The following is a 23,140-nucleotide window of genomic DNA, read 5'->3' as shown; positions in this document are numbered from 1 at the left end:
TTTGTGCAGTGAGCTTCTCCACTGGCTCCTGTTTCAGAAGCAGCTCGACCGAGGCAGGGGTTATACAAGAGATCACGGGTAAGGCAGTGACTGGGAAGGTGAACGCACGTTTCTGAACCCCTGGGTCCTCAGCCGGGAAGAAAGGAGCTCGTTTAGGAAGGGCTGGGAAAGGAAGCAGCGTGAAGATACTGGGAAGTATCTGAAGGGTCTGGCTTAAAGGGGAGCTGCAGGGCGACTCTCTCAGAGGGGAGCACGGGCTCCGTGCAGACGTGTCTGTGGACAATAAAGGGCTGCTTGGCAGACAGGAGGCGGCTAGCTGTTTCCTGCATTTCAAGCATGCAGAATAACAGGATGTGCTGTATTCTTGCCTCCTTCCCCTGGCAATTCTGCTCTCACCTTGTCTGAAGCCAGCTAGGTCACAGCGCTGCAGCACTTTCTAACCTCCTTCCTGTAAGCCCCATACACTAGCACGTGGAGGCAAAGCCGGTGCAGACCCTTCCCTGCTCTGCCCGTTTGCAGTTGCAGAAGTGACCCCCAAAGCTAGTGAGGCTGTGAGTGCCTGAGGCTCCTGGGGGGCTGTAACCAGAAAGCCCCGAAGAAGGGCTTGTTCTTTTGGGGTTTGTTTAGTTGGTTTTGGGGTAAGGTTTTGGTTTTTTTTTCACTATTCTCTTTTTAGTCTGTTGGGCAGTTCAGGAGGATTCACATCGAGGTTGATTTAAGGTGAGATCCTGTTTTTCCCAGTGTGCGTTTTGCAGCTGCTTTCAGCTTGGCTGCACTTTTCAGCCATGCGCGAGCTCAGGGCAATGCTGAGTGGGTGCCCTGGGCTTTTCCCCTTCCTGCTTTGTAACGCCGTGGTGTGAACCCAAAAACAGTCGATCCTTCAGCAGAGCGCACAGGGGGCTGTTACTTTAAGCTTGTCCCCAGGGATATCCATCACTTGTGCAGCATTGAATGCGATAAGCAATGACTTGTCAGGGAATTATGGATTTTTAAAGTTCATATTTTTCTTGCTAGCTTTGCTCTGTTACCATCTCATTGGAAAGTCATTGCGGCCCTTCTAGCTCAATAACAGGGATTGCTGTAATGATATATCTGAAATGTAGCAGAGGACTTACCTTCTGCAAGTCCCTTCTGCTGAACAGAGGCTCTATAGCTCTTGTAGCCTGATGGATTTTCTAAGTGCCACTTTCTGTTTTAGCATTTATAGGTCAAAATGAAGAATGATTTTAATATTGGTTTTTATTATCTTAGAAATAAATGCATTATGGCAAGACAAAGATGTATGCAAATACAGACGTGTTAACAATAGCAGTAGTTAGATGAAGCATAATGTGCAATTTACCATGCGGAGGGTATCAGGATCATGTATAAAAGGTGAAATAGAAGTAGGAGAAGAAAGTGCTTTATCTTGTATTTAATGAAGAACAGGGCTGTGTTCAGCATCCTTGATTTTTATGTCTTCTGAGGGGTTGTGGGTGATGCTCAATTTCCCAGCTAGTCCACAGGGAAGGGGAGGAAGAGAGCCCTGTTTTGTGTTGGAGCTTTCAAAATTTATGGCTAGGAGTAAAATTGTTGGGAAACTTCCACTAGGGGGAGTGTTCGAATGTGCTATATATGTGGGGATTGGGATCTTTGAGGGTATTTACGACAGAGTTACTCCCTCAGGTTTTGGTCTGAAAAAGGGAGAATTTGGGGTATTTCAGAAGGTGGCTCCCAACTGCGGTACTGCCTGCTGCTTGCATCTGCAGTCCCTCTTGGCTTGGGTAGCACCATCTTGAATATCAACATGCACAAGACCAAACAGGTTGTTTCTTATTTCTCTGCCCTTCCTAAAAAAAACTGTAGGCATCCCAGCCAAAACATCGTTAAGGTGCCCACTGGGATGTAGACAGAGCAAAAGCCTTGACAAAAGCCATCTGTTGAGCTGGTAGCAGAACCGAGAGCTCTGCCTCTGGGCTGCGCTGACCAAAATATTCGGGTGCATTTGCTCGTGCAGTGAAGCCATTCCTCAGGTACTTTCTGCTGTTCGTCTCCTCCGAGTGTGCGCACCGAGGGCGGAGTGAGCACCGAGCCTCCATCCTGCAGAGCAGAGCTCCTGGCTTAGAGGGGGAGCAGCCTCGGTGGGGAGTTGGGTGAAACCCAGCTGGGAAGACTGAATTCCCATGTCTGTCTAAGCAAGGATTTGCTCTCCAGGGCCCTCTTGTGAGTGGCTTTTGCTCTGTGAGGATCAAAGCATTCATCCCATTTCTCATTCAACTGTAAGCCAAGCCTGATACCCATCAGCTTCATTATGTAATATTAGGTGATCCGGGTTGTTAAATGGCTTGTAATGCCAGCGGAGACGTGGAAGCTCCCTCGTGCAGGGATAGATGCTGTGTGGTGCTATCAAGCATTCTGCTCAGGAAACGTGCACGTAGGCACGGTCGTGCCCGCTCCCTAAGCAGCCACAAATCAATAGCTGCCAAGTGCTCGCCGAAATGGAGGGGAAGCCGTGGGGTTTCAGGCAACGTGTGTGAGGGAAGGGAGGAGAGGATTTACAGTCCTGCACAAACTCGCATTCGTTTTGTGCTTGGTTACAGCTGCTTTCTGTGCCACAGTGACTGGGCTTTAGGATTTAGAAGAATTAAAAAAAAAAACAGTCCAGAAATACCTATTTGTTGTGTGCTTTGATCTGCGCTGTCCAGTTCTCTTGTCACCCTGGAGTCAGGGACCATGCTGTAGATTTGCCTTTGTCTTAACATCCTTATAGACCTGAAGCAGCTTCTTAGGATCAGCGTATCTCTGGGATAAATAAGAGAATTGTGCCATGTTTAATATTTTTAAGGAAAGCAAACCGGAACTGTTGGGACAGATGCTTCTCAGCCTTCTCTTTGCTGGGGGCTGCTCACACTACCCTTTTCTTTTCTCTCCTTGTTTCAGAAAGTTTGCACCAAATGTGGCATAGAAACCTTTGGAACGCAGAAACGTCCTCTTTGGTTGTGCAAGATCTGCAGCGAACAGAGAGAGGTAAAATTTAACTGTGGGGAGAAGGGGCTCAGCAGCACCCAGTCACCTGCCCTAAGTCTGTGCTGAGTGTGCACGGGCTCATCCCTCTGCCTGGGTATGGGGTGGGGAGGTTTGGATATGGGGTTTGGGAGGCCTGGCAGGCTCAACCAATACGCACAGTGGCAACAATTTTGGTTTGTGATGGGATGGAGGGGAAAAAAATCCACCAGCCCCTCCAGCCTGTATCGTTTTGTGGGGCTTTTCTAGCTATGGTTGTAAGGAGACTGTTACCTTTTGCTGCTGTTTTCCTCTAGCTCTGTGGCAAATAAACTTGGCTAACGCTGGTTCTTTAATACAGCTGGGGAGATCTGTAGCCTAGCTTCAATATTTGTCCCTCTAAAAATAACCAGGATTGCAGCTTTTAACTCTGTTCCCCCTCCCCCTGCCTGTCAAATCCATAACTTGCCAGCGTGTGAGACTTCTGATGCAGGTCTCTAAATTTTTATATCCTTTATCCTTGACTTTACACTGCAAAAAGTAATGGCCTGCCTCAGTTCTTGTCTGCCAGCCAGCAGCCACCAACTTCAGGCTTGCTGCTGTGCCGTGAAGCCAGTGAATTTGTTCAGTGATTACAGAGGGACTTTCGCTTGTTCCCATCAATTTATTTTGAGCTTTTGCTTGTGGTCCTTGAACGTCAATCCAGTGCAGCTATTCCCGACCACTGCAACCAGCTGTGAAACCTGGGTGCTCTGCTTGATCCATCAATTTTTGAAGTGCAGTGAGAGCGTTTCTGTAGGTGTTTGAGATGGTGAATGTTTTTGTATTAGTTGTGGAGATTTAGCATTGCTTGGGTTTTAAGTAGGAGGGGATTATCTGTGTGCGAGTACTTGCAAAGTTTGTGTTCGGGTGAGATGATGGATGCTGTCTTTAATTTTTGAGTGGCAGTGTGACTAGGGCAGGCAGAGAGCCTTCCAGCTCTCTGGGTATTGCTAATAATTTGATGCACTGAATCATCCAGGTGTTTTGAAATCCAGATGGCAGTCCCAAAGTGGAGAGTGTGGCACGTCAAGGCAGTTTCTGTGTTCTGTGGGGAGATGGGTATGGGACTGAAATTGACTTCATTTCTTTTTTCTGCTCTTCTCGTATTTTTTCTCATCCCCCAATGTATAATTGCTTTTTTTTTTCAATTTCTTATAAAAATAATGAGGAGCCATGGTCACTGGACAGAGAAGAACATTAACCTGTCCAATAAGTGTTACGTGCGGTCAGTGTGTGAGGGAACAGTAACCTTCAGAGATCACTCTCTCCGTGAAACCTGAGATACGGCCGATGTGCTTCTCTAATGAAAATGGATGGAACTTTCCCTTGGAGACTACCTAAAAAATAGCCTCATCTTACCTCGCAACCCTAAACTTCATCTTTATTTTTTCTTGATTCTTTTAAAGGTTGGTTCAGGTCTGTCTCCTTTCCTGTTTGTGGTGGTGCTGGTGCTCTGACCAGAGGTGTACATGGTGTATAGGTACTGGCCCTGTTATGTTTCCTGGCATCCAGACTGGAAGCTTCAGGAACCCACAGAAACCCCGTGGGTTGTTGATGCAGTAACATCACCAGCAGCCACTATCACCTTTCTTCTCACCCCTTCTCAATGCACAGCACGGTAATGAAGCAAAGTTCTCCTTTAGCCCATGCTAATGAAGTGCATGCTTAAAGTAGGCTTGTCCAAGGCCACAGAGCTCAGGCAATGCCTCCCAGCTTGCAGGGCCGTGCTCAGGGCCCTGGCCTTGGCCAGCTCTCGTGGGTGAGTGTTTGATGCTGGTCCGGAGCGGAGGTGGCAGTAATTGGTGTGGTGTACCCTGCCAGGAAGAGACATGAGCCCCCAGCAGGTGTGATGAGATGTGATGTTTCCAAGGTAGGTCATTCCTGCCACATCAGGGCTGTGTTTGCAGTCTGTAATTTTCTGAACCACTGCCCTAGCTATTTGGGCATGATATTTATGAAGCTCTCAACTCTGTTACGGAGAGACTGTCAGGCAGTGAAGTGAGATGGGGAGGTCATTCAGAAAGCTGGGTGCACTAAGCGATGTTGGCTAGAGTTAATGAGTGTCATCTGGCTGGGACAAGAGCCTGGGACTGAAATTGTCCCCTTTAGCCCCTGCTGTGCACTGAGTGAGTGAGTCTTGTGGCCCACCAGGATGTAAAGCCAGCATGGTGGGGTTGGACATTCACATATACTAGCTAACAGCCAAAGTGTGCAGCATCATGCACACATGCTAAAGCTCTCATCCCTCCACCCTCCTTGGCATTATTTATCGCCGTAAGCTTGAAATTCTAGTGACAATTTAGTGGTGTGGTAATCTTCTTTGCTCCTTTGCTGGGTGGACAAAATCTGTGCTGGCTTCAGTCATGACTAAATCATCTGTGTGTGCCTAGGTCAAAATGAAGAACCAAGGAGCAAGCTATTGTTTACATCAGTTTTTCAGTGGAGGTTGAATGCTTGATGCCCACAGATCCCTTCGGGAATCCCAGCCTCAGCCACTCAGAAGTGTTCTTTGCTGCTTTCTGTTTCCTTGAAAACCTCCGCTGGGAAGGCTGTGCTGCATAGCAATGAGCAGCAAGTTGCTCTGACACTGTCTTATTTCTGGAGAGTGGAGGTGATTAATGGATTCTGCCTGCTGCTTGCGTCCCAAGCAGCCAGAAGCAAAGCAGCGTGTTCGGCAACACTGGGGCTGCCCAGCGTGATGTGTGCCTGCAGGGTGGGGGTCTCCGAGCTGCCAGAGGTGTGGTAGGAGGAAAGTCACACATTGTCACGTCGCCGGGACCTGGCAGAGCCTGGGTGCTCCTCCTGGCAAAGGGAACGTCCCCGAGGGCCAGCAGACACCCCTGCATGATAAGTGCATCTCTTCCTGCTGAAATAAGATAGACCTGATCTGCTTTAAGCCTGGCCTTTTGGAGACAGCACTTATCCCATCTGTTTACAGAGGCATCTATTGAAAAAAAAACCTTTTGTTCTTCCAGGCTTCTGTGGACATTTTCTTTTGCAACATCTTCTGAGTGAGGTGGAGTTAAAGCGGGTGTGGATTGTGTTGTATTGCTCATGCGAGTGAGGCTAGGAGCAAATTCAGTGAAGTTCACGTTTACTTTCAAGGGCAAGAACCTTCCTTCTTCCCTCCCCTTTGTACTGCGTTGCCTTCCTCAGCTGCGCATCTTGCAGAGCCTTCCCGGAGACCGAGGTGGAGGGCCAGTGGGCTGATCCTCCCAGGAGCAGGCCTGTTAGTGCATGGATATCAAATCCCGTGGCACGACTGGGGAGGCTGATCCCAGACCGCAGCAAACGTTGGCCACAGGTTTGTAGCGACATGTATACAGCAGGAACGATTCCCTGCTGCCAGGCCTCTGGCAGAGCACATGAGCAGGAGAACAGCTTGGGTAGCAATGCCCACGTTGAATCAGTGGCGTGTGGCTGAAGTCTGTCGTCACCTTCTGCCCTGCTGCGTTGTGTCTGATCCCTGCCCGACCATGTAACTCTCTGCACAGTCTTGTTTTGACTGATGCCACCAGGTTGTGCAAAGCACCTCCCTGAATTACCACTTTTTATATATATATATTTTTGTATCCATAATTAGCGATGCTATCATCGTAATTAAAATCCTCTTGGAAGCGTTCATGCACATTTACATTTGAATTGACACATCCAAAATTGTAGTGATAATGAAAACAGTTAAAGTGGGGTGGGGGGAGATAAATAGCTTTTTTTAAACCCCATCGAATATGAAAGAGCATGTCAGCTAACAGGGACCTGCTAAAGTTTTAATTTGCCCCCTCTGCTTCACTTTCCCTTTAATTTCTTCTCCGCTAAATGACATTTTCATGGCTGGCTGCATTTCTTGGTTTATCAAAATAAACCATGCAGAGGAAGAAGATTACCGCACTGGAAGAAAGGAATTGTCTCCTCCCTTTTTTGCCCCCAGGGCTTCCCTTTTCGCATGTACGCTCGTACCATTTTGAACATTATAAACCAGCATAGCCCAGGGTTATTCCTGCCTGGCATGATGATTTCTTGGCAAAATACTGTGCTGATGGAGGGGAGTGTTTATTTTGGGTGACTCTGGATTGAATCGAAGTGATGTGCACCTGTTTGCAATTCAGAGAACTCATCAATAGCCTACCATATTATTTTGGGGGGTGGTAGCAAGCGGTTAGACTCAAAATAGTGTCCTCTAGAATAGAGCCACAGGAAAAAAAGAGGCCTGATTGAGAGGGGAATGATAAATCGCTGAAGGCTGGCAGCCACTGCAGCTTGAGAAACGTTGGGGTCAGAGGTGCAATACATTTTGCTATTCCGGAAACAAAGCTCCGAACAGCAATTTCACTGCCTTTTAATTTTCTTCATCCTCAAGTGCTGAATGTGGGAGTTGACAACAGATTGCTGTAAATAATGTAATTGGAAATCTCTGTGTTATGGAAAAGCAGATGAATGCAAATAACGAAGCCGAGGAGCGCTCGCTCTTTTTCCCAGCCAGTGGTTTGCAGCGTGCCAGAGCCGCGGCGTGGAGCTGGGACAAAGTGAGCGTGTGGGCATGTGCTGCGTGAGGGCAATGGCAACAAAGTCCTCTCGGGGAAGCTGCCTTTGCAGGTGCCTTTCTCTTCATCAGGCGTCGAGCCCATGAGAACTTGCTCCCTGAGGCTGGGGGATTGAGCTGATAGCGCTTTTGTTGGCATGGAAAGCTGGAGGTGGCTGTTTTCCTCTTGCACAGCCCAACCTGGGCTGCAGAATAAGTACAGCCGCTGCGTGGCGAGCGGTGGAGGGCAGAGCAGCGTTCGGCTCTGCAGGAAGAGGCTTTCCAAGGCTCTCAGTCTGGGGGACTCGTGGCTTGGTGATGCGAACTCCTGGGGGGCTGGCAGCAGCTGGCTGGAGGGGCTGCGAGTGCTCGTTGCGATTCCTCTCTCTCAATCAGCGAGTCCTAATGTTGTCTCTGATTAGGAGCTTGTTTTGGCACTTCTGTGCTCAGAGAGGGGGGAAAGAGGAGAGAGGAGCCTGAGCAGTAATGTGTTTCACCTGGGCCCCGTGATTTTCCTTTAGGTCACGTTAACAGGCTGCACTTGAATGCGCTGGATAAAATACGCATCTGCTTCTGACTGTCTGAATACAGTCTCATCCTGTGCTTGTACTGGTGGCTTGATGCAATTTTAATAGGGATATTGTCAGGGTTACAAAACGCATTGAGCTCTCTGGCCTTGTCATGGCCACAGCCATTAAATTGGTTCAAATAATAAAAAGAGGAGCCTCTTGCTCAAGTATCTCCTCTCCCCGATGTCCTCCTCCGCTTTGCTTTCACGTAGATGAGGTGTCAGGGGAGGCAGAAGGACAGGAGCCTGAAGGAAGTCAATATTTGGCATGGATTTCTGCTGTGTTTTGCTGGGCTGGTGGGGAGCAGCAGCAGGACTGCTCCTGAGCCACTGCAGCAAGTTCCTCCCAGGCACTGGGCCTCTGCATCCTGGTCTGGGGTAGCGCTGGTGCAGTTCTTTATTCTGTCAAGCACTCTCAGAGCAGGGGATGCTGAATGTTATTTAAAAGTAGGTGGATTTTTTTTTATTTTTTATTTTTTTGCAAGGGGCTGGAAGTGGCTGGCTGTTGCCCTCTCCGCTGAGATCCCAGTTCCGCCCAAACTCGGGCTGCTCTGGGGCAGGATTTCTCCTAATGTGCTAACAGGACTGGTGGGAGCAAAACTCTTCCTCTTGGAAAGAGCGAACTCCTGCTAATAAGGAGGAGTTTTACCTGTGAAGCACTGTTATAGATTTATTAATTTAAAATCAAGCAGGAACTTTGCTGTTGGGCCACTTGCAATCAATGAAACTAGCATGATGAGCAGTCAGCAGCATCGATCCGTTTTGATGCAGGGATGCTAAAGCCAACCTGCGTGCCCAAGTGCAGAACAGAACGTGCACCGTGGGTCATTTTGGGTGGAGTGTGCAGGTAACCTGGGGGGAGCAGATGTACGGAATTACTCCAGGGGAGAACATCTCCCCTGCAGCTGCAGCTATTTTAGAACTGGTCTCAAAACAACTTCAGTACTGCTGCAGTGAGAGCAAACTCTATCAGAGGCACCCATTTGAAGTGAATATGTATGCATAGCATCAATTTTCTATTGGTATTACCACATCAGGGCTGGGTGTGTTATATTGTTTAACTCTTTCTCTAACTGGGCTCACGCTGGGGGTAAAAGGAGAAACTTGGGGGTGACCAGCCTGTTCTTACCGCAGTCCTTGCTGTGTCTGATTAGTTTTATGGTCTGCCTAAATTGTACTTCGCCTGAAGATAATAGGTCTCTTCAGTGCTTCAAATTAAATTACAGATGTTGCAAGGTCTGTTCGGAGAACGACTGCAAAAGAAAGGCTGCTTCCTGCCCATCAGCTTGTGGGGGGGAGCTGCGTGTGCCCCAGCTACCCCTGGAGCAGCAGGGGACCACCCTGCGGGGCGCAGCTCCCCTGGCTGCAGGAGCCCCTGCTCTGAGCCTCTCTTTTGCTCACCGTACCCGGCTTGTGCCTCCCTGAGGCAAGGGAACCTGGGGTTCACCCTGCCAGCAGCTGCCGCGTCGTGTTACGTGGGTTGCAGTGGGGTGGGCTCCACGTAGGGTTGCCTGTCCCGGAGTTAAGACGCATTGCCATTCCCAGCTATGGGTTCTGCCAGGATAGCAGAGCTCGTTCCTCCGAGGTCTCTGTGCTGCACTGATGAGTGCTGTTGAACAAGCTGTACCAAACGCTGCGTGGTTCTTATGTGCTAGCAGGGGGAGCCGTGTCAGCTTGTGCCTGGACTGTGTGGGGTCGCTGCTTGGGCTGTTGGCGTGCTGCTCAGAGGCTGGGTCAAGTGCTCTGCCTGCCCGAGCACCCCCTGTGGAAGAAAAACCTGCTGTCTTCTCCCCCTTGAGGAAATGGCTTCCCAGCTTCTTGCTTGCGTGGCAGCCTTACCGTCCTGCTGGGCTGCTACCGAGCAGGGAAACGGAGTAGTTGCAGGGCACGCTCACCTCTTGGTTTCCAGATCCTGCTGTGGTGCAGGCGAGCTCCTGACTTGCGCTCTTACGGTAACTGCAACGTGTGCTGGGTCATGGTGCTGCTCTGCTGTCTTCTGCTGGGTATTATTCTTTTTAAAAGCATACTGCCAGGCTCCCCCCTGAACCCAGATTGCTTTCACTTGGGTTTCAAGACCCTGAACACAGAGATTTTAGCTCTCTGCGTTCATGGCTGTGGATTAGGAACCAGGCAACCTGCAGAGTGACCTCCTCCCACCAGTGAAATGGCAATGGTGGTGTCCTGCTTTTTGTGCCTGCATAAGAGCTTGTCATGAGTGCCAGGTGTTGTCACTGCCCTCTGTTCTGATTAAGCCCAGTAGTTAAAATGCAAGTCGCAAGCTTATTGCTGTAATCAGGGAAATCTGCATTTGCACCCACTGCCATCAATGGTGATACTACATGTAAAATGCTTTGGGAACTTGGAGTACAGACACTTACAATCTCCTTCACTCTGAACAGAAGTGCAAGGTTTCTATCCCCTTACATGAAATGCAAAGTAATACTTTTATTATATTAACTTATTTTTGCCCTGACGGTCTCATTAGCTCATTATTAGACTGCTGGAAGGCATAAAAGAATGAGGTTTTTAGAAACCATTTCTCCTTGTCTGAGCTGCCATCCTCTCCCCTTCCTCTGGCTCACAGCAGGCTTTATATTAAATATACTTAATAGAGCTCCTTCATCATAAGCTGCATTAAAACTAAATTGAAGAGTAGAGGGCGTTCTTACAGGAGATATTACAGTTTAGTGCTCTCAGTCCGTTTCCTGCTGCAGGTTCAGGTTATTTAAGTGTTGTTCTTGTTCTGGGGGTTTCAAGCATACCCGTTTGAAGATCTGGCTTGGCTCCACAAAGTGAATGCCAAGGTTGTGCTGCTCAGAACCTCACAGGGCAGTGTGTTGGGTGTCCAAGCGTGACCATTCGTGTACGCCTGCTGCTGCGGGTCTTTGACCCTCACAAAAATAAGTGACAGAGACTGAGGGACCCGGCCCAGGAAGGGAGAGAGGTCTGCCTTGACTTGGTGCTCCTCCAGCTGGTGCAGTAGTTGTTTACCCACACTTACGGCGTTGGTTGTGTCTCCCACAGGTTTGGAAGAGGTCTGGCGCGTGGTTCTACAAGGGGCTGCCCAAGTACATCACGCCTTTGAAGAGCAGCAGCAAACCCGCCGAGGTGCACTCGCAGCCTCGGCAGAACGAGCCAGCCGTGTCGGAGGCCGAGGGCGTCGGGACCAGCCGTTCCTTCACCTGGGCCAGGGGCAAAGGTTGGTTGGGGGCTCCTTGCCCGGGGGGCAAGTGGGGAGAAAGGGCCTGGCTTCTGCTGCTGCTAGCAGGATGCAGCTAACAGGGGAGGGTTGCTGGGAGATAAGCGAGGTGCTCTTCTGCAGTGGGTAGGCAGGAGCAAGCCCATACTGGCTGTGTCCCCTTGGGTGCTCCAGGTGAGGTTGGAAAAGGGTGAAGCTCCCTCCCCGGGCATTGGAGAGGGTGCTGGGGTTTGCAGCATGGAGAACTCAGGGTGGAGTTGTGCTTTAAATGAGTCTCAGAGGAGCTGTTCATTAACTTAGCCCTGCTCAGAGCTGGGCCAGAGCACTGACAAGCCTGAAGATTTATCAGCTTCAGTGCTCACATCCTTGTTCTTTGAGGTAGACCTTGATTGAAGTAGACCGATGTATCACATGTGGCTTCTTGGATCGCTGCCGTATCAGATCCCATTCACAGGGCTGCCTTGTAGGGCTTTTTTCTCCCTTCTTCCATCTGTCCTCCCCGTCACTGCTTATACACCCACTCCAGTGCCGTGCCTGGAGTGAGCTGGGGGGAAACAGCACAGCCTTGAGGAGCTGAGCATTCGGGGTCATTAGCACAGCAGTGAATGGATGCTGCAGAATTAAAACAGCTGCCAGTCCGCTTTGATTTCTCTTCACTTCTTGCTGGTGTGGATTAGCAGATCTGTCTGGCCTCTCTCCTGTTCTGTCTTTTGCTATTAGATCCCCTCAGTTGGAGAAGACCTCTCCAGTGTACCAGCAGCATACACTCTTCCACTTCAAGCTAAATCTTATCCGTATTGCAGGGGGAAATAACCTTTTAATAAAGAGGACTCAGGAGGGTCGGTTTACAAGTCTTCTCTTCATGCCCCAGGAAAGCACTCCCAGCCTGACTGTAACTTTTGTAATTAAAGACAAATTAGATCAGGAATAGATGGTTGTGCTTCCCTCCAGGAGACGCTTGGAAGGTGCTGTCTTAGCAAATGAACTGATTGACGGGGTATTCACACGATACAGAAAACACTATGAGTCAAAGAGGTTGAGCCCAGACTCTTCCCGTGTTTTCGTTGAGCCTTGTTTTGGGGGAGTGCTTTCTGCCCCGGCGGGAGCAGGTGGAGGACAGTGCAGCCACTGTCGGTAGGCTATGATGTGGTGGTGAGCTGCCTTTCTCCCTGTACTCTGATTTTTGGCTGGCTGCTGTTTTACAGGCGGGATAATATCAATTTATAGTTTTATTTCCTGGTGCTTTCTTCCCTTGTCGTTCTCTGCTAGGCTGCCTGTCCTCTGGACGGCTTTCAATGGGCACTGCTGGCTGTAATTCATCCCTGAAGCTGGGAGCTTGGATGTCTCACCCCTCTGTTTTAACTCTTTTATACCTGCCAATGCTGGGGCTTCTGCTGTTTGTCATCCGAACCCCCCCTGTGCCGTGCATGGCAGGCCTTCCCAACGTGGACGTGATGTAGCTGGGATATTGCTAGCATAATCACGGCTGGGCCTGGCCAGAGCTTGGCAAGGCCTTGGCTGACAGGGCCACGGCTCAGCTCTGCGTGGTGGATGGCGTGTGCCAGCTAACACCTCGTACGCCGTCGCCCCAGTGCATCCCTTCCCTGCCGCTTCTTTGGCAGGGCGTTCTCAGGAATGAGCGATGGTATTTAACGTGCTGGGCTCCGGTCGTCTGCTCTCGGTGGGGTTCCTGTGGTCCTGGCCGGCCACGTCTCACCCCACCGCTCTGCTCCTGAGGGGCCAGGCAGCCGGCTCGCAGCGGCTGAGGGCCCCGAGCCAGGTGGGACCAGCACATGCGTAGGGGTGTCCCCTGCAGAGCCCAGGAGAGATGAGCAGCAGGCGTCCCTTCCACATCCTGCCTTTCAACAGGGGCAGGACAACCCCCACGTGTCCGTTTTTGGGAAGGGGTTTGTGTGGGGCTGCCGCTGTGCCTGCTGCAGCGGGACCGAGGGGCCGCAGGAACGTGCCTCGTGGAAGGAAAGCCAAACCCACGGGGAAGAAGTTTTATTTTTACACACCCATTATTTCTCTCGCGCTCGCTAACGCTGGGATTTGCCGCTACCTTTAGTTTTTCTGTAATAAACAAGCAGTTGCCATGGGAACCCTGTTATTAGTTAAGGCAGAAATGTATTGTCGTGGGGAGAACAGCAGTAATATTTCTTGTGCCGGGGAGCAGCTCTGCTCCATGTGGTGGCACGTGGGTGGGTTTCTGCACCGGGTCGGGTGGGACGGGGCCCCCAGGGGGTGGGGAGCAGCAAGCAGCGGGGCTCTGCTTCCTCCGAACTCCGAGTTCTGCAGTAAAACGGGAAGAAACTGGGTGGAAGAAAGAAGTACGATCCTGAAACTTCGTGCTGCTTGCCACTAGGGCTGCCTGCTGCTCCGAGCAGTCCCCGGCGGTTTCTCCCGTCGCGCTGTGCCGGGCGGTGCAGCCTGCTGGGCTCGGTGCTGTTGGAGGTGCAGGAGCAGCGGCTGCCAGGGGACGCAGTGGGTTTGTCTGGTGCTGGAGGCCGAATCCCCAAGCACTGGAGCAGAGACAGCGTGCCGGGGCAGGTCACGAGCCTTGCAGGCCACCACGGCGTCATCCAGCTTCTCTACAAGCCTAGGCAGCGCTGAAGTGCTGCTGCTGAAGGGGAGAGCAGGAGTCTGGTGCCCTCCTCCTGCTCGGACACATCCCTGCTCTCTGCAGGAGGCTTTGGTTGGAACAAAAGCCTTCGTGTGTGACCCTCCTGCCTGCTGTGACCCAGAGCTGCCAGCCTCCTGCGGGTCGGGTTTCTGGGGGGGTGCCCGGGGCCCCGTCCTCTTCCCATCGCAGCCACACTTGTGCCAGATGGATGCATTTAATATTAGAGCTGAGCCCTGGCTGAGTGCTCCCTTCCCTGAGGCAATTCCTCCCCTCACCCTGAGCTGTGGGGCTGAGCACAGCCCGGCTCCCCTCTGCCCTCCCCGTGCTGCCGGGCTCCAGCACCTCCTGCTCGGAGGCACTCGGGCCCCTGAGAAGTGACCCAGCGCCATGGGAATATTGCTTTTCCTGCAAGCTTGATCTTGGCTTTTTTTTTTTTTATGAGCTTTTTCAGTCAGCTGGAGATGGAAAGGGATAAATCTGTTACGTTCTCTGAAAGTACAGCCGTCCAACGACTCTTATTGATATATCAGCAACTGCTGGAACACCAGATTTACGACTTCTGGGCTCTGGAAAGTGCCAGCAGAAGGTCTGGGAGCTTTGGGAGAAAAATTACCTTAAAGGGAAACATTGGTGCAGTGGGTAAAACACACTCTTACTGGCAGCGGAGGAAATGAGAGCAGACAGGGCTGCTCCTGTGGTGCAAGTGCCTCCGTGTCATTAATATCTGTCTCCTGTTGTGCTGGACCTCTCTGAACTGCTGAGTGGCATAAGGGAAGGCAGCTAAAGTCACCTCCATTGATTTATCAGGGCCTTCTCCAAATAAATCCCGACTTCCAGCATTTTTAGAGGATTTGTGGAGGAAGGAGCCGTTATAAAGCAATGGATTTTTTGAATCCAGGAGGACAAAAAAAAGATGATAACCAAGTGGGACAGGAGTGCATTTGCCAAGGGAATTGGGCAACTGGGCAGCCAGAAAGGTTCTGGCAGCCGAGATTCGGGTTTTGTAGCAAAGAGCCTGGTACGTGTGGGTTGTTATTAATGGTGCTTACCGATAACCCTGGGAAGCTCTGGGGAAGTACTGAAGCTGTCTTTTAAGACAGCGCCTCGTGGGGAGCTGCCTGCCAGGGCATCTTCAGGAACATTTTGCAATAACGCTGGCAGCCGGTTTAATATCCTCAGAGATGTTAAATCCAGAAAAGAGCTATTTTAAGTATTAATTTATTTTTTTTTATAAAATATTTTGTGTAGTACAGATTGCTGCCTGAATACGAGAGCGTCTGCGGAGGTCCTTGGCAGAAACGTTGGACAGCTTGTGCTTGCCTGTGCCGGGGGAAAACTACCAGCCCTCGTGCCCTGGGCAGTGTTAAAGGGTTTGTAGCGCTGCTGACTGCGTGTAGTGAATTTTAGCGCTGGTGAAGAGAGGTGAACTGACAGCTGACTTTGCTACCCAGTGCTGTCACCTTATTTATACCACCACGCTCACGTCCCTCCCGCTCCTGGCAGCGCCGTGAGGCCGGGCAGCTGCAGTTGGCAGCCCAGGTACCTTTTCGAATGGTGTAAGCAGGAGAGGTGCTTGCATAATCGCATGGAAAAGTGGAAACAGCCTGCCGGTCTGGGGAGCGTCCTCGGATTGCGTCTGACAAAACGAGGCTCTTTCAGCTTGTGTGGAAACTGTGGGAGTGGAAAGCAGCAGGATTAGTGCCAGGATTCAGGGGAAAATAATTAAAAAACGATAAATAAAGAGGCCTTGAAAGTGGAGAACAGTCTCCTTGAGGAAATGGAGAGACCCTTGCCTATTAAGCCTTGGGGACACAGGAGTAATACAGCTCCAGGCAGCGTGCTGATAGCGATGAGCATCTGCTGAATGGGTGATGGGCTAATAAGGTTGGCTCTTTGCGTAGTCACTGCAGGGCTTTTTTGCTTGATGCACGTCGTATTTATCTGGTGTGTTCCTCAGAGATCCCGGAGCCTCCACAGGGGTCCTGCTGCACTTGGAAGAGGAGACCAGGGCTGGACCTGCAGCCAGTCCCCCTTCCCGAATTACTCGAACGTGGATCCTATTAGGATCCTATTACTCTGGAGCCAGGACCCTGCCTTGCACCCTGCCCAGCCTTTATCATATTGCTTTGTGCAGGAGGCAGCAAACTGCAGGAGGAAGGGGCTCTGGTGTGCACACACACAGGTCGGCAGTAGCAGAGCCCCGGCTTCCAGCTGGCCGTGCTGCAGGGCACTGCGCTCCCCAGCAGGGAGCTCCGGGCAGCAAACCACAGAGCAGGAGCGGCGTGCTCCCTGTGGTCCCAGCGGGGCCTGGGAGAGACGTGCTGGTGGTACGTGCATCTGCTCCAGGTGTTGGTGCTGCTGGGGTGTGTGCAGCTCAACTGCAAATCACCTGGAAGAAGTAAAAGCACATCGTGTTTGAGAGGAAGCGTGAACAGCTGTGGAGGAACTGCAGGTAGGGCTCTTTTTGGAGAGGGAGAACATGATCATCGAGTCAGCATTTGTTCATGTTTTATTTGGATCCATCTGGCACCCTCTTTGCAAGTGTTATGAACATTGTGAATAACTGTCTCTCTCCTCTCCTCCCCCCCAATCTTTCCTGCAGTGGTTTCTAGTGGCAGCGAGAGCGACTCGGAGCTCAGTTCCTCCAGCCTGGATGAGAAGCCCTCGCCTGTGGGGTCAAAAGGCTCGCAGGACAGAAAGCAGCAAGCAGGACTGGGTAAGGAGCTGCTGTTCCTTGTGGCCAGAGGGTGGGAAGTGAGCAGTGCTTGAACATGTGGCTCTTGGTTTTGGGGGTTTTGCCCCCAGCTTGGCTGCCCTGTCCTGGTGCAGCCCGGTGGTTCCAGCTGGGGTCTGCTCCGTTATCACTCAGATAGCAGCAATGGGTCGAACTGGTGGTGGGTCGCTGTCCCCTGCAGCCTGTCAGGGGCTGTCCTTGCGGTCAAGAGCTGCTCCTGGCTGCCTGGCAGCACATCTGCAGCCAGCTCCTCACGCTTGACCAGAATCACTGGTGCCGTTTTGGGAGCGGAGCATGGGAATTGGGCTTTGGTCCTGCTCCCAAAAGGTGCCTGGATGGGAGCAGGGACACTTCTGCTCTCTTAGAACCTGGTCTGGGATCTGTACCCGCTTCTCCCTCCCCCAGCAGCCTCTCTGTGTCGTGTCCCCGCAGCGCCCAGTGGGGAGCCCAGCCGGCCCGCGGGCAGGGTGCTGGCGAGCACCCACCCCCCTGCCCTCTCGGGGAGCTGCAGCGGCCTGGGCAGCGAGCAGGGGGCTGCCCTCAGCGCCACCGAGAGCTGCCAGAGCGACCACCCGCCGGAGGGGCACGACAGCGACGTCGGCAGCAGAGTCCCCGGTAAGCTGACACCCCTCTTCTGGGCAGGAGCTGACCTCCCTCTAAGCAGAAGGCTCTCAGGAGCGCACCTGGCAATGCCGTGGCCCAGCATCACCTTTCCCTGCTGTTTCGCTGGTGGCAGATGCTGTCACAGCATTACGGCTCACTCCTTCCCTTGTGCAGAACCTATTCTGCAATATGAGTAATCGTCTAGGGTGGGAGCTGCCCACAGCCGCCTGCGGGAGCCGCAGCAGCCTGGGTCTGTCCCCTTACGAGGGCCCGGAGCTCACATGTGCCCTGCGGAGGCAGCAGCGCAGATCTGAGCTGTTCGTGGAGCAAAGCAGAAGCCCAGCAGCTTTGTGAGACTGAATACAATTTTTTCCTAATGTTAGGTGGCTCTCAAAGCCAAGCGTGGCTCTTCCCAGAACTCTGCAGTGAAAAAAAAAATAGAGATACTTTTCCCCCTCAACAACCTTGGAACAATTAAGGGACTGTGAGAGCAGAGGCTGCTATCACGTCTGATCTGGAGCAGCTGAGAGAGATGCAAATGTGTTCTCTCCTCGGTTCCTGCTAATCTATTCAATAACCCCTTAAGTTATCATTTAGCACTGCTCCCCCCAGAGCGTTCCTGCTGCCCTGCGAACTGCCGCTCCTTTTGTTCCCCAGTCGGTTTTGTGCTGTGCGTGTTGAGGCGTAAATTGGATTAGAGAGAGCAGGTTTATCCTTCGGTGCAACAGGGAGTCACAGTCCCCCTCCCCATGCTTCCTGCTGGAAATAGCCAGCGTAAAATCATTTCTGTGCTCTTCCCTCCCTCCACAAGTTCTGTGGATTTGCAGTTCTCTTTAATTTTTATTTTTTTTTGCAAAGCAAATCAGATGAGTGGTCCTTCTGCTCTGCCTGTCCTCTGGCTGGATTATAGTGCTGCCCCAGCCTGGGGGGTTTATTTTTAAGCCTCTGCTCGCTGTGGCATTAGGGATGGGTGTTTCCCGTGGCGTGCTGGCTCTGCTGCCTGCTGGAGTGGAGCAGCAGGTTGTTCTGTGGGATGGAAGGGGTCTGTGTGACCCCGGTGCTGATGCTACGTGGCTATGATGAAGTCTGGCTGGAAGCAGGCGATGGCCATCCTGCATGGCGTGTTCGTACAGGGCTTAGCACTTGGGAGCTTTCCTGCCAGCCACTCGAAGCAGCTGCCACCTGGCCATGACAGTGCAAACAGCATCTGAGAGGCAGAAAATGCCTTTTTCCAGCAAAAACCTCTTATGCAAAGCTTGGCACAAGGGGTCAGCGCTTTCCAGTGGATCTCCCTTTGCTAGGCAGGAGAGAGCTGAAAATGACAGGCAGCGCGGGGACACATTTGAAAAACGAGAACTGCACTGATCTCATGAGCCCAGTTAAAACGGTCCCCGAGACGCAGAGAGGATCCTGCTAAGAAAAAGGTTAAGCCAGGTTGGCCGACTGGAGGATACCTGTGAAGATCTTCATTACGGCTGGGGCCGCTTATTTGCCAGGATCCCCGCAGCAGGGGCTGCCCTGTTCAGGCAGGGGGGCTGCGAGCTGCCTTCTGCCCGGGCTGGGGGTTGCCGTTGGCAGGAATGGGCTGGGAATTGATGGAGGTTACGTGTCAGAGGGTGAGGATATCAGTAATTGTTTGCTGTGTCAGCACGGAGCGTGCCCAGCTGGAGAGGGGCTGCAGTGGTGCAGGAGTTTTGTAGGAATTCGGTAATTGGCGTGGCGCAGCGAGGTGGTTTGTGCAGGTCAGACGTCCAGGAGGCTGCAGCAGTGAATGCCCCGGTGCTTTGCCAGCAGCCTAGCAAGTCCAAAAAATAAAGAGAAGAGCAAACCCAGCTCCGTAGTGCCCTAGGAAGCGTGCCGCTGTGTGGAGGGGTTCATGTGCCCTGGGATGCCAGAGGTCTGGGGCGTGCAAATGCTTCCAGCACTGATGAGCTGGGAGCCTGGGTGCCTCTCCCCCTCCTTAGATAGGTCCGAGCTTCTCACTGTCTGTACATTTTTTTATTTTATTTTTTTTCCCCACCATGGGTCCTTTTGGATGCCACTTTCTGCCAAAACTCAGAGGCTGCTCCTGCTGTTCATCTCATTTAGGGGTGCTGGAGGTGATGGGCCCTGCGTGCCGAGGCCAGCAGAACGCAGCGCTGCGTCTCCCTGGCTGTGGGACAGTGCCCGTGCTCTGCTGTGTCTGGAGGGAAGGGCAGAGCAAGGGGCAAAGATCCTCTCTCCTTTTAATAGCTGATCCTTAGTGGCAGGATGAGGACATAGAAGGGAGATTTCGCTACAGCTTTTCTAAAAGGCTCTGAAACTTTCTAACACCATACAGGGAGCAATTTTTTGCTTTATATTAGCACCTCAGGTGTTGTTCTACCACCGGCTTTCTTTTTCTGTCTTTCTCACCTCTGCTCTAATTCAGCTCTCAAGTTAAACTGTGTAGAACAATTTAGCATCCTTAAATCCAGGGCCACAGGGAGTGGTACTGCAAAGGCAGCTGCTCGCAGTCCTGAGCTCCTTAAGCCCGAAGGCTGAGACGATGGCATGGTCGCACGGCCAAGGGAAAACAAGGAGCTATTAAGAAGAGGCTTGCAGGTTTCCAGCACACAGCTCCAGCTCCGGCTGGGGTTTGGTGAGGCAGATAATGAAGCCTGGGGTTTGTCACGAAATGACTCATTGTCAGTGCTGCATTGGGATTTAGGCAACCTCAGCCCGTGAGCCAAAGTTGGAGAAGAGAGCAGGGAGCTGAGAAGATGCCAATTTTTTATTTTTATTTTTTTTTTTTACCACCTGCTTTCAAACGGTTTCAAAAGCATCGTTTTCTGAGGGTCTGAACTTCCTTCTCGTTCTGAAGCTCCAGTTCCTGGAGGTGAACCAGAGGAAGGCCTCCAGAGGTCCCTTCCAACCTTAACCATTGTGTGTCCGCTCCGAGGCGATGGCTGCTAAGGAGGCTGCTAATTCTCCCTCTTTCCCTGGCTCTTGCCTCTTTCCGCTGGGTGCCATGGGGTGGATGTAGTGCACATAGGAAGGCCATGCACTGTTTTGGATGGAGAACGTTTTATCCTAAAGAGAATGAAAATCGCACATGAGAAAAGCCCAATCATCCTTTTCCCCCACCTAGGGAGGTGAATCTTTTGCTCTGGCTGCACAGCTGATGTGCTAAGAGGTGCCTCAATCAGAGACGAGCGAAATCCTCGCTGTTCTTAATTACAACATTTTTATTAAAGAGCGGGAATATTAAGCAGAATTAAACAAATCAGCAATGCTTTATGGTGGTTTTCATTAGCCCACGGAGAGCTATTTGTGGAAATCACATCTTAGAGTTTGGGCTTGGCTCCTGCAGGGGGGTGATTAAGAGCACAGGGGATCTCCCCTCAGCTCAGCTGCAGTTCTGCTGTGGTGGGTCCCCCTTACCGAGTGTTTCCCGAGGACCTTGTCCGAGGAACAGCCAAGGTGTGGTCAGGCTACCTGAACAGTTTGCAAGGAGGAAAGGTGAAAGGGGCTTGGCATGGGCCGGGGGGGTGCAGAAAGTTGTAGTTTGGACGTAAAAGGGGATATTGGCAAAACAGCCACAAGACAAGCTAATTAATGAGGAGCATACATCTGAGCGCAAATCACAGTCTCCCCGTCTCTGCCTGTGTGCCACTGTGTTGTCTAAATCATTAATACTTAAAGAGTGGTGCAGCAGCTGGCAGTTAAACAGAGCCACGTTAAACAGCGATGTCTCTGAGCCTGGGAGCTGAGACGGCGACGGCAGCACCCAGGGGTGTAAGAAACATCGTGGCTGCAGCCACAGGTGTTGGGGTGGCCAGAGGGACCCCGAAGGTCCAACCTGGGCCCTTCTCCCAGGGTGGCAGAGCTGCTGCTTCAGGTACATCCCTCTGGCTGCTGTCTTGGTGGCTGTCGTGCTGGGAGCAGCCGAGCAGAGCTGAGGGAGAGGGTCTGGAGCTGAGAGAGATGGGCAGGAAACACTGCTTCCAGCTCTCTTAATGTGGGGAGATTTATGCTCTGTCTTTCAGGAGTTTGCTAGATTTAGAAGCGAGGTGGTGTCGCTCTCTCCGTGGCTCAGTGCCTCTTTGGTTGGGGTAGGCATCAGCTTTTGCTCATAAATATGCAAGCTGTTAATACAGGAGACAGGCAGAGCCATCCTGCATTATTTTCATGGCAGGAAATTCTCAGGGCATCTTTGAAGTTGAAGCATTAACTTCTTTTTTTCGTTCCCTTCTGTTTCTCAGATGTCTGCTTTGCTCCCTCAGGGATGCTGAAGAGGTAACATTTTGCTTCAGTGGGTCTGACTACTCCGTTCCATGTCGGAAAAAAAATTTGTCCTAACAGCAATTAGACTCTGAATGAGAGAGTAATTTCTTTAATGACTTTCTTCGTGGCAGTCTTTGGGGAGGTGACTTTTGTTTTGCAAGTTTGGCAAGAAGGTTGCTTAAATGTTTTCAGACAGCTCGTTCCCTCGTGAACAAGAGCTCCAGCCAGGCAGCATCGTCTTCCAGTGCGGGCTTTGCAGCGGGACAGAATGGGTTGGCAGCCACGCTCACAACCCCAGCTCTTCCTCCTCTGCCTTCAGCCTCAGCCTGCAGCGAGGGCACAGGACAGGAGAAGGGGGGGCTTTGGAGTCAGATGTCGGGGACAAACCCACAGCCTCTGCCTCCCACCACTGCTGACCTGTCTTGTTTGCCCCCATGTGCTCAGAGCTCGCTGTCATTGCCGCAGGGTTGAGATTTCTGCGGAGGATGAGGATGAGTCGTCCCTCTTCCACCAGTGGAGGAGCTGAGTTTTGCCTTCATGGCTGAGAGGCTCAGAGCTGTCTCTGCCTTCTCGTGTCGGTACTGCAGAGCACCAAATGATCCTGCTGTATTTATAAATAAAACATGTATTCCAGTAGTGACGGTGTTAGGAATGATTAAGGTTTGCATTTTAGGTACAACACTTTTGTAAATATGAATTTTAGAAGAAGCGTATGCCCCCTTCCATGTTTTAAGGAATTAAAATATTTTCATCTTCAAGTGGTAGAACCAAAACATTTTCATCTCTTTGAGTCTGCCTTGAAGTTAAGTGAATAAAGGCTTGAGTACCTAAAAAATAAATTACTTTCACTATTTCTGTAATTCTTCATGGAGTTTTAAATTGAAGGCTTCTTCCTTGAAAATAGAGGAATAACAAAGACTCATTCTCTTGCCTCTTTCACTCAATATATCTGGAAACAAGTCTGCTGCTGAGGATGAAAATCCTATTTTTGTGCCTTCTTTCACTCTGCAGAGGTCTGTACTTTGGTCTTTGATCAAACAGCCCGCCTGGCCTCCTGTCCCCATGTCCTTAGACTTATTCTCTGCCCTTTGCAATACGTTTACTCCTCACGCTTCCAGCTTTCTATTGAGCATTTTGCACAAAGCACCGAGGGCAATAGTTGATGTAATCTTTCAAAACAAAACATAAAAGAAGGAGCATGGGAGTCTAATACGGAAGTCAGAAATCTGGATTTTGGTGTCTTTGTAAACAGATTGAGGGGTTTTATGGCTCAGGAGGTTATCTTTGAACTGGGATATTTGCCGGGAGCTGGTAGGAGGAATCTGCAGGACTCCCCGTGCCTTGAGCGTTTTGCATGAACGCGGTGACTGCAGAGTGTCAGGAGCCGATGTAATTTGTGTCCCCTTCGGTTCAGAGAAGCAGAAGAGGGACGAATACCGAGGCCTCCACCTCACCAGCCCCAGCGTGTCTGGCAGGCAGCAAGTTCTGCTGAAGCGATCACTCGGGTTCCTGTGGTCGCCGTGAGCCTTTGGGAGCACAAGGGCTTCCTCTTGGTCAAAAAGCTGCCTCCTTGGGCACGCAGCGGGCAGGAAGATGAGCGGAGGACCTGCTCTGTGGTGTGTGGG

The 23,140-nt window shown here is 51.4% G+C and overlaps 1 protein-coding gene across 7 annotated transcripts in view; it reads left to right on the top strand.

The window, feature by feature from the left end:
* The window catches only part of RPH3AL (rabphilin 3A like (without C2 domains)), a 38,217-nt gene that overhangs the window by 11,877 nt on the left and 3,200 nt on the right, over positions 1-23,140 (top strand). For 5 of the 7 annotated variants that reach the window (XM_083806331.1, XM_083806332.1, XM_083806333.1 and 2 more), the window contains 4 exons: positions 2,920-3,006; positions 11,136-11,310; positions 16,536-16,649; positions 17,073-17,282. In XM_083806331.1, coding sequence (XP_083662457.1) covers positions 2,920-3,006; positions 11,136-11,310; positions 16,536-16,649; positions 17,073-17,282 — 586 coding nt within the window. Of the gene's footprint in view, positions 1-2,919; positions 3,007-11,135; positions 11,311-12,579; positions 13,510-16,535; positions 16,650-17,072; positions 17,283-23,140 lie in introns of those variants that run through there. The other 2 variants (XM_083806336.1, XM_083806330.1) reach the window with 2 other exon arrangements.

The sequence above is a fragment of the Anser anser genome, assembly GCF_964211835.1.
Source record: "Anser anser genome assembly, chromosome: 20".
Classification (NCBI taxonomy): domain Eukaryota; kingdom Metazoa; phylum Chordata; class Aves; order Anseriformes; family Anatidae; genus Anser; species Anser anser.
This window is presented reverse-complemented; position numbering and strand designations above follow the sequence as displayed.